Source organism: Bos mutus, chromosome 10, assembly GCF_027580195.1.
Source record: "Bos mutus isolate GX-2022 chromosome 10, NWIPB_WYAK_1.1, whole genome shotgun sequence".
NCBI classification, from domain to species: Eukaryota; Metazoa; Chordata; class Mammalia; order Artiodactyla; family Bovidae; genus Bos; species Bos mutus.
The window spans coordinates 20,270,347-20,283,153 of record NC_091626.1 but is presented as its reverse complement, the minus strand read 5'-3'; the positions used below and the strand labels follow the sequence as shown (position 1 = coordinate 20,283,153).

Sequence of the window (12,807 nt, the reverse complement as noted above, 5' to 3'; positions counted from 1 at the left end):
GAAACACTTTTGTTATGTTGCAGGGGGAAGGGTACAGAGAAAGAGAGATCTCAAGGTGAGGTTAGAGAGGGCTCTGTTCAGGGCACCGAGGAGCCTAGGGACAGCAGGGGAGTATGACTTCTAGATGTGGTGGCAATCAGAATGGGATCCAGACACCTGGGGACAGGCTGTGGCTTTTCAGGGTAAGTGGGAGGCTGGAACGATGGTCAGGAAGGGATAGTGTTCTTCAGGAACGGGTGTAGGCTGGGACTGGAAGGATCGTGCCAACAGGCCTGTTGTCAGCACATCAGAGGACAGTGGGGAGATGAGGTGAGTTGGCCAGTCTGCACTGTGCAGGCCCCCAGGCTCGACGCCGTCACAGTCCTTTCCAGTCTGTGTCTTGGAATGAGGCTAGGGCCAGACCCCCTGCTCAGTAGGGTTTGAGGCGACCCTGCCGCTGCCACCGCTCAGTCCCTTCTATTGCACGACGAAGGGTGGAGGAAATCCCCAGCAGCATATGGCCCAGGCCTTGCAGCAGTGAGGAGGCCCATCGGAGGAGCTCCCTGCAGGGCGGAGACAAGAGGAAGTCAGAGGTGGGGGGAGCCTGGGAGGCAGCCACAGGCTGGAGGCTGGGGGTTTTCCACAAGGGAGAGCTAACAGGGTGGGGGAGAGCGTGAGAAGGAATTGTTGGGGCTGCAACTGTAGGGGTGGAAAAGTGTGACGTGTGGCCTCTGACCTGAGTATTTTCTTTGGGCCGAGTCCTTGAATGTCACAGCTCAAGGAGTAGAGCCCGTAGAACGTGGCTTTGATATTCAGGCTGCCGAAGAGATCTCGAGGGCTCTGCTTGTATACGTCGAAGGTGATGCGGGCGATGTCCTTGCTGTGCTTGGGCTTCTCCTGGCCCAGGCCATATGACAGCACCCCACTCTGCAGGGCACCCCCTCATCAGTGTACTGAAGCTTCACCACTAAACCCTGTCAGCCCTGGGACAGAAACTGACCCCCTGCCCCTTGCCTGGATTGTTTGTCCTCTATGGGGAGTCTGACAACTCCTCACCTCTCTCAGCCTCTGTCCCCAAGATCAGGGCTAGGTGAGACAAGAGGCTTGGGAGAGACAGAAGGATCAGTGGTCTACTGCAGCCCCACTATGGGCCTCTCACCCTGCGGGGGCTCCAGCTCTGTCCCAACTCCAGCACCATCAGGCACGTGTCGTCCTCCAACAGCTGGAAGAACTCCTCGCTCTCCACGGTGGTCCCGTCTTCCTCCAGCACCAGTGTGAGCGCTCCACTCAGCACCAGGGCCTCCAGAGCCTGCCCAGTGGCAAGAAGCAGGAGGGGAGGGGCAGAGCTTATCCTGTGCCCTGTCCCTGCCCAGCTGCCCAGCACCCAACGGTCGGCCCTGGGTGCTGGGTGATGACCCCGGCTCTCCGGTGTCCCTGCAGAAGGCTCCAGCTCACGCTGTTCTTTGGTTGTTGGGAAACCCTCATTAGGGCCCGTTGTTTCCCATTTGTCCTGTTTTGCTCCTGCCATGGCACTGTCACCTCTCCCAGCTTCCAAGCCACCCCTGCCGGTTTGGAATTGAAAAGCTAGCCAAGTTCTCTGGGGTCAAGGTATTATGCTGACAAGGCCTGCCATGATGGGGTCTCATCTCCAACGCCCCACCTCACTCTCCCCAACCCCACAGAGTTCTCCAGAGCTGTTTGCAGTAATGGTGACTTTTCACCTTTTTGAGTCTTCACGAGGGTCAAGTATCTGTTGTAGCACTTTCATATCTTATCTTCTACATCTTTCCACAGCCCAAGGAGGCAGCTGTATTGTTTCCTTTTTACAAGTTTTGATGGGCTGAATACCTACCCAAGGTTTGACAGTAGGAAGTGGCAGAATCAGGATTTGAATTTGATCTGTCAGACATTGCCGTTCCATACATTGGAGTTCTGAAATGTATTGCTCCAACCCTATCCACTCCTTCCCCACCCCCAAAGACAAGCTTGCTCCTTAGAAAAAAAATGAATCGTCTCAAATGCAGTAGAAGCCATCGGGCTGACCCCCCTGCTTTCAGCCCTCAGGGAGGGGCAGCCATGTAATAACCACCGCTCTTTCTGCTCGTCATTCCAAGCTCTCCCTCTTGACTAGCTCCTTGGCTGTCCCCACTCTTGGAACCCAGGGACTTGACTCACTTGCCTTGTCTAGCAGTTCCTGACGGGTAGCGGCTGTCAGGCCTTTCCGGGTGGTCCGCTTGTTATCACAGACTCGGAAAGGTCGCTGGCGTGGTGGAGCCGAGGTCCAGACCTTTCGGCCCAAATCGGCGCTCATGTTGGATACTGACCTGGTAGGTGGGAATGAAGGTCAGGAAGGGGTGAGAGGTCTGCTGAGTGCACTGGGGGTGATGGGCGTGGGTGGGGTAGCTGCAGTGTTAGGGGAGTTGGGAGAGAGGATCTAGGTGTGCAGATTAGAGTAGCCCAGGGAGAGGAAGAGACTACCGAGTGGGGGATGGAGGAAGTAGGGGGCTGGCGGGGGAATGGGGAGAATGAGGAGAATGGGGGACTGGGTGTGGGTCAGAATCTAGACAAGCCCACTGTGAAAAGTGGTGGCAGGGAGGGGGAGGGGTACAAATTGGAGAGTCTAGGAAACTAGAGGCTGAATGGAGTGTTGTGGCTCTGCCCATACACCCAGAGCTGGAGTGGAGGGTTAGGAGTCACCTGAGCAGGCTGCTGGGGTCCAGGTTAGAGAGGTATTCCATGGTGGAGGGAGGGACCGGAGAGGGGCCTCTCCCTGGCGTCCTAGGCTGGGTGCTTCTCTGCTGGGTTGGAGCTGAAGTGGTGGTGTTTTCTGTTCCAGAGCTGGGATCTCAGCCCCAGTGAGTAGGGGGATGAGTCAAGCCTGGACTCTGGCCCCCTCTGCCTGGCCAGTACGCAGGGCAAAGTCCAAGGTGGGGGTGGAGGCAGGGTGTGGTGGTGGAAGGCAGAAGCCATGGAGGTTTTGTGAGTGTGTCTCTGGTGGCAGTGTGTGATGTGAGAGTAAACAGGAGCTATGGAATGTAATCTCTGGTGTTTTTCTTTATATGGAGGGAACTTCTAGCTGCCAATCTGTGCAAAGCTGCGTTGTGTGATTTGCTTTGTATGTGCTGCCACCTACTGAAAAAAAATTTACTGCAGTTTTAGGAAAAGGGAGGGGGTGCTGAGGACCTGCAGGGCTTGGAGAAAACAGAATAGGAGGCAGTGTGCGCCCACGGGGTGTGATCTATGGATCCAGAATCATCAGGATCCTGTCTGGGACCTTGGCCTTCCTGCTTTCCTGCTCTTCCTTCTGTGGTCCAGGGGAGGGGCTGGCTTAACATTTCTCTGACTTCCTTCTCCAGAACTGCCTGTTTCAGTCACAGTGGATTAGTCACTCACTTTTCCCTTCCACTGGCCACTTAATTAGCATGAAGGAGTCATGGATGGGGGCTTCCCAGGAGGCGCTAATGGTAAAGAACCCGCCTGCCAATGCAGGAGACAGATGCGGGTTCAGTCCCTGGGTCAGGAAGATCCCCTGGAGGAGGTCATGGCAACCCACTCCAGTATTCTTATGGTCCCTATGGACAGAGGAGCCTGGTGGACTATAGTCCATGGGGTCGCAAAGAGTCAGACATGACTGAGCGACAGCACACACAGTCATGGCTGGGGGCAGAGAAAATGCCTCCTTTAATGGACTTGAGGTATCCCGTGTCCCATCTCTCACTTCAGCTGTGGTTGTGCTAACAGTTGTATGGAAGCTCAGACTCTCACTGTCAGTGAACACATCACACACACACTGTCCAGGAGCCTTGTCTGAAGCTGTACAGGACAGGCTGCAAGTGTGCGTCAGGGCATTAAAGCCTCTAGGACAACCCTCAAACAATGGGGAAGGTGAGCTGGACATAAACATCTGCCTTCTGTCTTTCCGGAAGGTATTCTGTGTGCTCAGAGGTTCCTGGAGCCCACTGAAGGAACTTAATAACGCCCTCTTATTGGCTCCCCTCTTCCCCTTCCCTTGCTCTCACTCTGGCTTCCCGAGCTGACTGCCTAAAGACAGGATTACCTATATCCACACCCTCGACTCAAGCTCTGCTGGGAGGAAAACCAAACTGAGACAATACTGGTGTCCTGGCTCCCAGGGAGCCCCTTTCTGGCTGTTGACAGGCAGAAGCCTTTTTCCTTCTTCCCTCAATTTTATCAATCTGCCAAATGTCATTCCTAAGTTTTGCCTGACGTCGCCACCCAGAGACAGCTTCCTTCCAGTGTGTCTCTCACCGCAGCCTCTCCTTTTTCCTCACCTCGTATCCCGGTGCAGCCCAGCAGTGTGGCCTCTTCATGGGTGTGTGTCACAACTCTTCACGCAGCCTATAAGCCCGTCACACCTCTGTGCATCTCCCACTCCCCCCGGGAACTTAGCCCCATGCTTTACACTGAAAGCTGTCACTGATAGTCCTCTGAGAGCCGTGAGGCTGGAGTGACTGGGGCAGGGCCCAAGGCAGGAGGTGAGAGGGGGTAGGTAGGAAGCTGAGGAAATGTGGGGCTTAGCAGTGTCAGGAGTCGGAAAACAGGCAAAGATACAGCAGCTATGGGAATGAGGAGTTGGGTTGCCTTCTCTGCTGAGAGCTGGCAAGGGATGCCTGACAGTATAAGAGCTGCAGGGTGGGAGGGCTGAGAACTGGGGGTGTGTGTGTGTTGCAGGGGGGAAATGAGCGCAGAGGCAGGACCCAGGGGCAGGATCCAGCAGTGTCCCTACTCACCCACACACCCAGGGAACCTTATCTGCACCCCCTCAGCCTATCCTGTTTCCTGGAGCCCACATGTGGGAGGCGGGCTCTCACATGCCTGGACGAGTTAGTGATGGGAAGCAGCAGGGTGAGGGAGGGCTCCTGGAAAGGCCCAAGAGGAGCCCCACCTTGTCCCTCCCTGTTTCTGCCTCACCCTCTGCCAACCTGACAGGCACAGGACAGACTTAGGCAACTTGCCCACTGCCGCTTTGCCTTTGGGCTTCCCCAGGCCCCTGGAGAGCCCCCAACCCTGCACCCGCCCAGCTGGGTAAGTAGATCTGCCCACTAGACCTTACTCCCCTCCACTCACTTTTGCCCTGCGGTGTATACATATAGGGAATGGGGCCGGACCAAGAAGGAGAGGCCAGGTGAGAAGAGTGGAGGTGGAGGCAGGGACAGCCTGGGAGTCAGGACTGGGGAGGTGGCCTGACAGAGAGCAGGTGATATGGGTTACAAGAAGTAGTGTTTGAGCTGGGGCTGGGGTTCTGGTGGGGGGTAGAGACAGAGGCCCCCAGACAGAACAGAGGCAGGCTGCAGGGGAGTGAGGGACGCTCAGTCCCTTCTCACTAGCATCAGGCGGAACGTGGGCTTCTGCCCCACCTGAATGCGCCCCACGGCTCTTTCCAGCCTCCCGGAAGGACAGAAGAATGTCAGTCTGCTACCGTCCTCCGGGGAACGAGACGCTGCTGAGCTGGAAGACCTCGCGGGCCACGGGTACAGCCTTCCTGCTGCTGGCGGCGCTGCTGGGGCTGCCGGGCAATGGCTTTGTGGTGTGGAGCCTGGCCGGCTGGCGGTCCGCGAGAGGGCGCCCCCTGGCGGCCACGCTCGTGCTGCACCTGGCGCTGGCCGACGGCGCCGTGCTGCTGCTCACGCCGCTCTTCGTGGCCTTCCTGACCCGGCAGGCCTGGCCCCTGGGCCAGGCGGGCTGCAAGGCCGTGTACTACGTGTGCGCGCTCAGCATGTACGCCAGCGTGCTGCTCACCGGCCTGCTCAGCCTGCAGCGCTGCCTCGCCGTCACGCGCCCCTTCCTGGCGCCCCGACTACGCAGCCCGGCCCTGGCCCGCCGCCTGCTGCTGGCCGTCTGGCTGGCCGCCCTGGTGCTCGCCACCCCGGCGGCCGTCTACCGTCACCTCGGGGCGGACCATGTGTGCCAGCTGTGCCACCCGTCGGCCGCCCACGCCGCTGCCCACCTGAGCCTGGAGACCCTGACCGCCTTCGTGCTGCCCTTCGGGCTGGTGCTCGGTTGCTACGGCGTGACGCTGGCGCGGCTGCGGGGCGTCCGCTGGGGCGCCGGGCGGCGCGTGACGCGGGTGGGCCGGCTGGTGGGCGCCATCGTGCTGGCCTTCGGCCTGCTCTGGGCCCCCTACCACGCTGTCAACGTGCTACAGGCGCTCGCCGCGCTGGCTCCGCCCGAAGGGGCCTTCGCCAGGCTGGGCGGCGCGGGCCAGGCGGCGCGAGCCGGAACTACGGCTCTGGCCTTCTTCAGCTCCAGCGTCAACCCGGTGCTCTACCTCTTCACCGCCGGGGATCTCCTGCCCCGGGCGGGTCCCCGCTTCCTCATGCGGCTCTTTGAGGGCTCCGGAGAGGCCCGAGGGGGCGGCCGCTCTAGGGAGGGGACCTTGGAGCTCCGAACTACCCCTCGGCTCAAGGTGGTGGGGCGGGCCGGCGGCAATGGAGACCCTGGGGGCGGGGCGCAGAAGGATAGTCAGGGTTGGGACCCTTGACGTCAAACCCTATCACCAGGCTCTTCCCTGTTCCCTTCCAGCGCCCCCTTGGAACTCAGGGAACCACTCTGGATGGTTTGGGGATCCTTCTCCCGCTAGCGTTGAGATCTCTCTGGGCAGAATTATTATACATCTGGGGCAGGCCCAGGTTCCTCCCAGGACTGGGAGTGGTGATGGCCTGTATTAAAGAGTATCATGTACCTGCAGGCTGGCTTGTGCCCGGTGCCAGAGCTGATAACTTGTTGCCAATAGCTATTGTGAAAGATACTGTGAAATTGTGTGAAATACATTACAGGGTGGCTTAAGAGTGCTCCCTCCAGTGGTTCATCCTACTTGAGTGAAACTACCCCATGTTCACCTAGCTCACTGCTGGGTCAGGCCAAGTCTGGGCAATGCAAGCCCTCAATCTTACCCTGTCCTCCCCAGCCCAGATGGCCTGGTTCCCCCAAGCCAACCCATAGAATCGCTCTGGAAATGAAAGGAGAAGGAGGAAGGAGAGGTGTGAGTGCTTGGCAGAGGGATGGTGATAAGATCTACTCTCCGGGTCTGTTAGAGCTAAGTGGATGGGAAACTGGCTCTGGGAGGGGAAAGTCAGTCTGTAGGGTTTGAAAGGAAAGTTTTCTTGTCTGTCTTGTGGTTGGAACAGCGGGGGAGGGACCTTGAAGTCGGAGACTTAACCTTCTCTGAATGTAACTCTCCCTGAAAAGGTCACCTGACTCAAAAAAGGAGCTCAGGGGCAGACACTCATTCACCCAGGAGGCTTCTGGGGGTTGGAGTTGAGGGGTATGAGGAACGGTGTGGATATCTGGAAGACGAAAGAATTTTTCAGGGAGATGCCACTTCTCCTTTCTCTCTTTTTCCTCTCTGCCAAGTCTTGGCTTCCCAATACTTCTCGGTTCCCATCTTTTGGAATCTCTCTAGGTCTCAAAATTGTTCTGGATCCTGACACTTTTGAGTTTGGGAATGTAGGATGGAGTCCTTTTTAGGGGATGTCCATGTGCACACACGTGTGATCACTAGGGTAACCAGCTCATCCCCATTTGCCTAGGACTTTCTCAGTTTTAGCACTGCAAGTCTCTCGTCCCAGACCCCTGAGTCTCTAACAAACTTAGATGCTTGATTACCTGAGTGGTCACACCGACCATCACCCTAGGTTCTGCTTTTGTGACTGTTCACACCACCCAGGCAGAAGTCAAGTTAGAGGAAATCCAGTCCTCAGGGTCAGGCCAGGGCCACCAAAACTGGGGTTGGACAGAGCTCTGGACTTGGGCGGGCAGAAAGTATGGTTACAGCGTCTAGTCTGGGGCAGAGGGAGAAAGATGGGAGAGAGAGATGGAGGTGGGGAGCAACGTGGAAGAGGAGGCAAAGACAACCTAGTTCCTGTCAGAAGGGGCCTCTGGGTGACCCCAGAGCTCTGAGCCAGAAGCTTCTACCCTCAAACACTGACTTCATGGCTTTCTTCCTGTCCTCCCACACCAGAGCAGAGGCTTCCTAACTTCTGTTACACATTCCCCATCCCACAGGCCGGCTGTGGTCAGAAAGCTCTTCCTCAACTCTGCCTCCAGTTTCTGCTGCGGTTTCAGCCCATTTGTTTTCATCATATCCTCTAGCTGATAGCTGCTGGGTCAACTCTGCTCTGGCTCGTCTCTTTTTTTATTTCTTAAAAGAATTTAATTTACTTATTTTTTGCTGTGCTGGGTCTTCGTAGCTGTGCACAGGCTTTCTCAAGTCGTGGTGAGTGGGGGCTACTCGCTAGTTATGGTGTGTGAGTTTCTCTCGTTGTGGCTCAAAGGCTTTAGAGCTCGGATTCAGGAATTGTGGCACACGGGCTTAGTTGCCCCTTGGCACGTGGAATCTTCCTGGAGCAGGGATTGAATCCATGTCCCCTGCATTGGCAGGCAGATTCTTAACCACAGGGAAGTCCTGCTCTGGCTTTTCTCAAAGCAGGAAAGCTGGGGCCACGACAAAGGTTAAGGGACCTCAATGACCACCATTCCACTCGTACCCATTACCACCACTACGCATATTTCCCAAGAAGGGGTGGAGTTGGAAGGGAAGCAGGAAGGCTAGTTATTGGATTGAAGATTAGACTTCTTGGTTCTTAGCTTCTGCAGGTGAGTCAAGAAGAGGAGACTGCCTCCTTCCAGGGAGGGGGAAGAGTGATCCTTTTGGGGGCTGTTTCGCTTTCCACATTCCTGGTTTTCCCCCTCTCTCATGTCTGCTTCTTGTGCTCATCTCTGCTTTCCCTCTGTGTCTAAGGTGGGACAGAAGTCAGCTGTGGGAAAGTAGGAAAGATGTGGTGCTGACTTACTTGCCCAGCGCCCACATCTTAAGTCCAAATTCATGTGGCAGCTTAGCCACATTGGCAAGTGCAAGACAAGTGGTTCAGGAAGGGGAAGAAATTGTCATTCTCTGTGATACTAGAGAGACCATTTGGCTTCTACGAAAGAAAAAGGAGATGGACCTAGAATGGAACTAGTTCTTTTAAATGAGGGGAGGGATGGAGGGTACTGGAAGGGAGTCCTCTCCACCAAATCCCAGTCATGGCTTGAAACCAAGGCAAAGACAGAGTGCTGTCCTCTTTAAGTCATGACGTCACCTGACCCAAGCCCAGAACTGAGCCCCAGCCCCAGCCCACATTTCCTATTAATCTGAAAATCTACATCGTTCACAGAAGATATAAAGATACTCAACATTCTGACCTCTCAGTCTGAGTCCATTTCCCCTCTCTGGCTTCCTTCCCCCCTTCTCCTGCATGACACAATTCATCATTCTGTTCAATTCTTCAATCTAGACCTGCATCTGAGGCCACACTGCAGCCTACCCGCCCCCTCACTCTTTCCTCTCTCACTACCCCTTCGGGGCTCTTCTCTTCTGGCCCCACCCCTGAGGAGTCCTCCTCCCCACCGGACTCTGGAACACAAAGACTATTCCACCCCACCTAGGGAAGGGAGCGGGTAGGAGTTTCGGCCCCACCCTTAGGAAGATGTATCTTCCCTCCCCTGCTCTGTGGTACTTCCTCTCTAACTGACTTAACTGATAGCACCCAGACCCCAGGCCAGGCCCCTGGCACCGGCTCGGATCTGGGGATAGGCTACGCCATTCTGCCCTAACCCTGGGATTGGCACCAGCTTCCAACCAGTGCCCGGCAAAGCCTTAAGTAAGTACCCTGGGAGTAGGGGAGGTGGGGGGAGGGAGCACAGCTGTAAGGTCCAAAGGACTTCCAAAGAAAGCTGGCCAGTGGTAAAGGAACTTGAGAGGACTTGGTCTTGTCTCCTGTCCATGAAATCTTCCCCATCCCTGTTGTTCTTGGTGGAGCCTGGTCACCTCTGGGGTGAGTGGGTAGGTGATTGGAAGAGGGCAGTGGCACTTGAGTGGGCTGAGGGTCTGGCAGGGGTCGGGTGGTGGTAGGGGAAAGGAGCTAGCCTTTTGAGAGGTACAGCATTGTTAAGAAAAGCCTCCACTTTGGTTCTGGATTTTAGGGTCTCCTAAGGTATGGAGGCTGACAGGTCTGGAAATACTGCCTCTGCTGTTGCTGTACATTTTGCAGTTGGGTCTATGGGCAGGAAGGGGGTATGTGGCACAGTTAGGAAATTAATCTTTCTACTCAGCCAGATCCCCTTAAGACAGGTCAGTGGGTGATGATAAGGGTAGTATACCCTGGTGAGCAGCATCTGATGGTGCTGACCTTGAAGACAGATGAGAGTACCCAGACTAGGTGTATCGGGAGTGTCAGGAAACCCTTCCTTCATGTGCGTGTCACCCTCACTCTTCAGGTCCTTGCTATAGCCATGAACACTACATCTCCTGCAGCACCCTCCTCATCAGGAGTCAGTTTCATCTCTCTGCTGGTCATCATCGTACTGTCAGTGGCGCTGGCTGTAGGGCTTCCTGGCAACAGCTTTGTAGTGTGGAGCATCCTGGCAAAGCTGCGGAAGCGCTCTGTCACTGCCCTGATGGTGCTGCACTTGGCCCTGGCCGACTTGGCCGTGTTGCTCACTGCCCCCTTTTTCCTCTACTCTGTGGCCCAAGGCACCTGGACTTTTGGATTGTCCAGCTGCCGCCTGTTCCACTATGTCTGTGGAGTCAGCATGTATGCCAGCGTCCTACTTATCATGACCATGAGTCTGGACCGCTCGCTGGCGGTGGCCCTCCCCTTTGTGTCCCAGAAGCTGCGCACCAAGGCAGTCGCCTGGCGGGTGCTGGCCGGCATCTGGGTGATGTCTGTTCTGCTGGCCACTCCCGTCCTCTTGTACCGCACGGTGCACTTGGGATTGAACAATAGGAGCCTGACCTGCTTCCTGAAGTACCCCAGCGAAAGACATCGGGCCTTCCATCTGTTCTTCGAGGTGATCACCGGCTTCCTGCTGCCCTTCCTGGTCGTGGTGGCCAGCTACTGCGACATTGGGCGCAGGTTGCGGGCCCGGCGCTTCGGCCGCAGCCGCCGCACCGGCCGCCTGGTGGCGCTCATCATCCTGGCCTTCGCGGCCTTCTGGCTGCCCTACCACGTGGTGAACCTGGCCGAGGGGTTCCGCGCGGCAGCGGGCAAGGCCCTGGGTTCCGGACCGGTGGGTCGGCGGCTGCTCCTGGCCCGCCACGTGCTCATCACGCTGGCCTTCCTGAGCAGCAGCGTGAACCCCCTGCTGTACGCGTGTGCCGGGGGCGGCCTGTTGCGCTCAGCCGGCGTGGGCTTCATAGCCAAGCTGTTAGAGGGCACCGGCTCCGAGACGTCCAGCAGCCGTCGCAAGGGCACCCTGGCCCAGACGGTGAGGGGCACCCCCGCCTCTCCTGAGCCTGACCCCGCCGAGAGCCTCACTGCCTCCACCAACCCTCTCGAGTGAAGCGAACTCAACTAGGCCTGCTGGGTGGCTGCAGTGCAAGGACCGTAGCTTTCCTCCTGGGGGAATGCCCTCCCCGCTGGCCTGACCCAATTTTTGACCAGCCCCCTCCTTCCCCGAGGAAGAGAACGCTGGTGGGAAAGTGGAGCGGAAGGCGGGGAGGGGCACAACTCAGGGCTGAATGGGAACCGGGTCCCCACAGGCAGCTTTACAATTAAAACTGAAGTCTGAAACTGGGTCCCCCCGGGTGTGTGTGATGCGTTCATGACGGGAGACTGGGGTGCTCCTGGTTGCTCCTTCTCAGTAGCAGAGTGGCACGTCCTTTAGTCCCCTGTGCTTTTCAGTTCTGGGACACAGACGGAGAAATCAGACCTTCCCACTCCCATTCTGAGGAAGGCGATCTGCAGATCATACTTGGAACAACACAGGTCTGCAGACCCCTGAAGGAGCTGGCCAAGGAGGACCACCCAGGCGTGCCCATCACTCCAGACTCCCTGACTCAGCACAGGAAGAACATTTAGACCTGCTAGGAGGTGTCTGCCCAGAGGGCTGGGGTGGGGATCTTTGTTAGCGGGACTCCAACATCCTGCCAGTACTCTTTGTCCTGTCAATGGGAGATGTCTTGGGGGATTGCCTCTTTTCCCTCTCTCTCTGGAGGCAGTCTCACCAGCGAGCCAAGTCGTCAGATCTTATTCCTTAGAACTCTGCACATCAGCATCTTGCCAGCCCCTAAAATGCTGTGGTACAGGCTGGAGCTGAAGGCCCTCTGTGATGTGGTCACCCTTAGGAAATGAAGATTTGCAAAAGCGAAAAGGTTGTGTCATTCTTTACTTGGGAAGACTGTTGTCTTGGAGAGCCTTGGACTGGCTGTGTTCTGACAGCATTTTAAGAAGATGGTAGCGGCAGTTTACTTTTTGAATCTCTTGCATAAAAAGAGAAAGACACCTAGAAGAAAAGTCAAAAATCCTTGTGTAACTTCTGCACATCAAGATACCTCTCATGGACCCCAAAATGTGAGCAGGAATGAGCCATGGATGCTTTAGGACCTATGTAATATCAGCATCTGGGCAGGAGGCAAAAGGAAGCAATGGAGAATCTGAGAGACCTGAGAATTGGAGACCCCCAACTGTATACATGTCCTTGCTAGAAAGCATGGTGGGTCAGCTTGAGAACAGTAGCTGAAATGAGGAGGGACCTAATAGATTATATCCCAGGCCTCCTACCTATGCTACATAGTGAGCACATAACAGGTGCTTATTTAGTGTTTGTTGTGTAAATAAAAATCAAATGACATTTTCCTGGAGATTCTTTCCAGTATTTGTGGGTGGGAAGCAGGAGAGGACAAGTCTTTGTTTTGAGTCATGTGGATAAAATTCTTTCTACTTCCAAGGGTACCCAATACTGGAATCAGGTTGGCAGGCAGGCAGGGAAGCAGAGGCAGTCCTTTTGCTGAGCTTGTGAGAAAAAAATCACTCCTTTTTAACACAC

At 56.1% G+C, this 12,807-nt stretch overlaps 3 protein-coding genes across 5 annotated transcripts; 2 read left to right on the top strand and 1 right to left on the bottom strand.

Moving 5' to 3' along the window:
• Positions 1-12: 12 nt before the first annotated feature.
• CIDEB (cell death inducing DFFA like effector b) lies at positions 13-4,854 on the bottom strand. Its single transcript, XM_005910287.3, has 5 exons — positions 2,677-4,854; positions 2,159-2,303; positions 1,139-1,288; positions 716-906; positions 13-542 (listed from the first exon to the last, which is right to left on the bottom strand). The coding sequence occupies exons 1-5, from the start codon at positions 2,715-2,717 to the stop codon at positions 410-412; spliced, it is 660 nt and encodes a 219-aa protein (XP_005910349.2). The 5' UTR covers positions 2,718-4,854; the 3' UTR covers positions 13-409.
• Positions 2,160-12,262, top strand: LTB4R (leukotriene B4 receptor). Of its 2 annotated transcripts, none has more exons than XM_070377421.1 (2): positions 2,160-2,306; positions 10,258-12,262. In XM_070377421.1, exons 1-2 carry the CDS (start codon positions 2,289-2,291, stop codon positions 11,320-11,322), a joined length of 1,083 nt encoding a protein of 360 aa, XP_070233522.1. In that variant the 5' UTR covers positions 2,160-2,288; the 3' UTR covers positions 11,323-12,262. The 2 variants fall into 2 exon arrangements, with proteins under 2 accessions (XP_070233522.1, XP_005911809.2); XM_005911747.3 differs by lacking the exon at positions 2,160-2,306 and adding an exon at positions 6,505-9,641.
• On the top strand, positions 2,168-6,485 carry LTB4R2 (leukotriene B4 receptor 2). 2 transcript variants are annotated; one of them, XM_070377422.1, is made up of 2 exons: positions 2,168-2,306; positions 5,385-6,485. In XM_070377422.1, the coding sequence occupies exon 2, from the start codon at positions 5,405-5,407 to the stop codon at positions 6,479-6,481; it is 1,077 nt and encodes a 358-aa protein (XP_070233523.1). In that variant the 5' UTR covers positions 2,168-2,306; positions 5,385-5,404; the 3' UTR covers positions 6,482-6,485. The 2 variants fall into 2 exon arrangements, with proteins under 2 accessions (XP_070233523.1, XP_070233525.1); XM_070377424.1 differs by lacking the exon at positions 2,168-2,306 and adding an exon at positions 4,854-5,025.
• Positions 12,263-12,807: the final 545 nt, after the last annotated feature.

Excerpts from the sequence above, each read along its gene's own strand:
- CIDEB (XM_005910287.3), bottom strand. The coding sequence starts at position 2,717 with ATGGAATACCTCTCTAACCTGGACCCCAGCAGCCTGCTCAG. Across the intron at positions 1,289-2,158 it reads GTCAGGAACTGCTAGACAAG|GCTCTGGAGGCCCTGGTGCT; the intron begins GCAAGTGAGTCA and ends GCCACTGGGCAG. Across the intron at positions 543-715 it reads GGCCCAAAGAAAATACTCAG|GGAGCTCCTCCGATGGGCCT; the intron begins GTCAGAGGCCAC and ends TCCGCCCTGCAG.
- LTB4R2 (XM_070377422.1), top strand. The coding sequence starts at position 5,405 with ATGTCAGTCTGCTACCGTCCTCCGGGGAACGAGACGCTGCTGAGCTGG.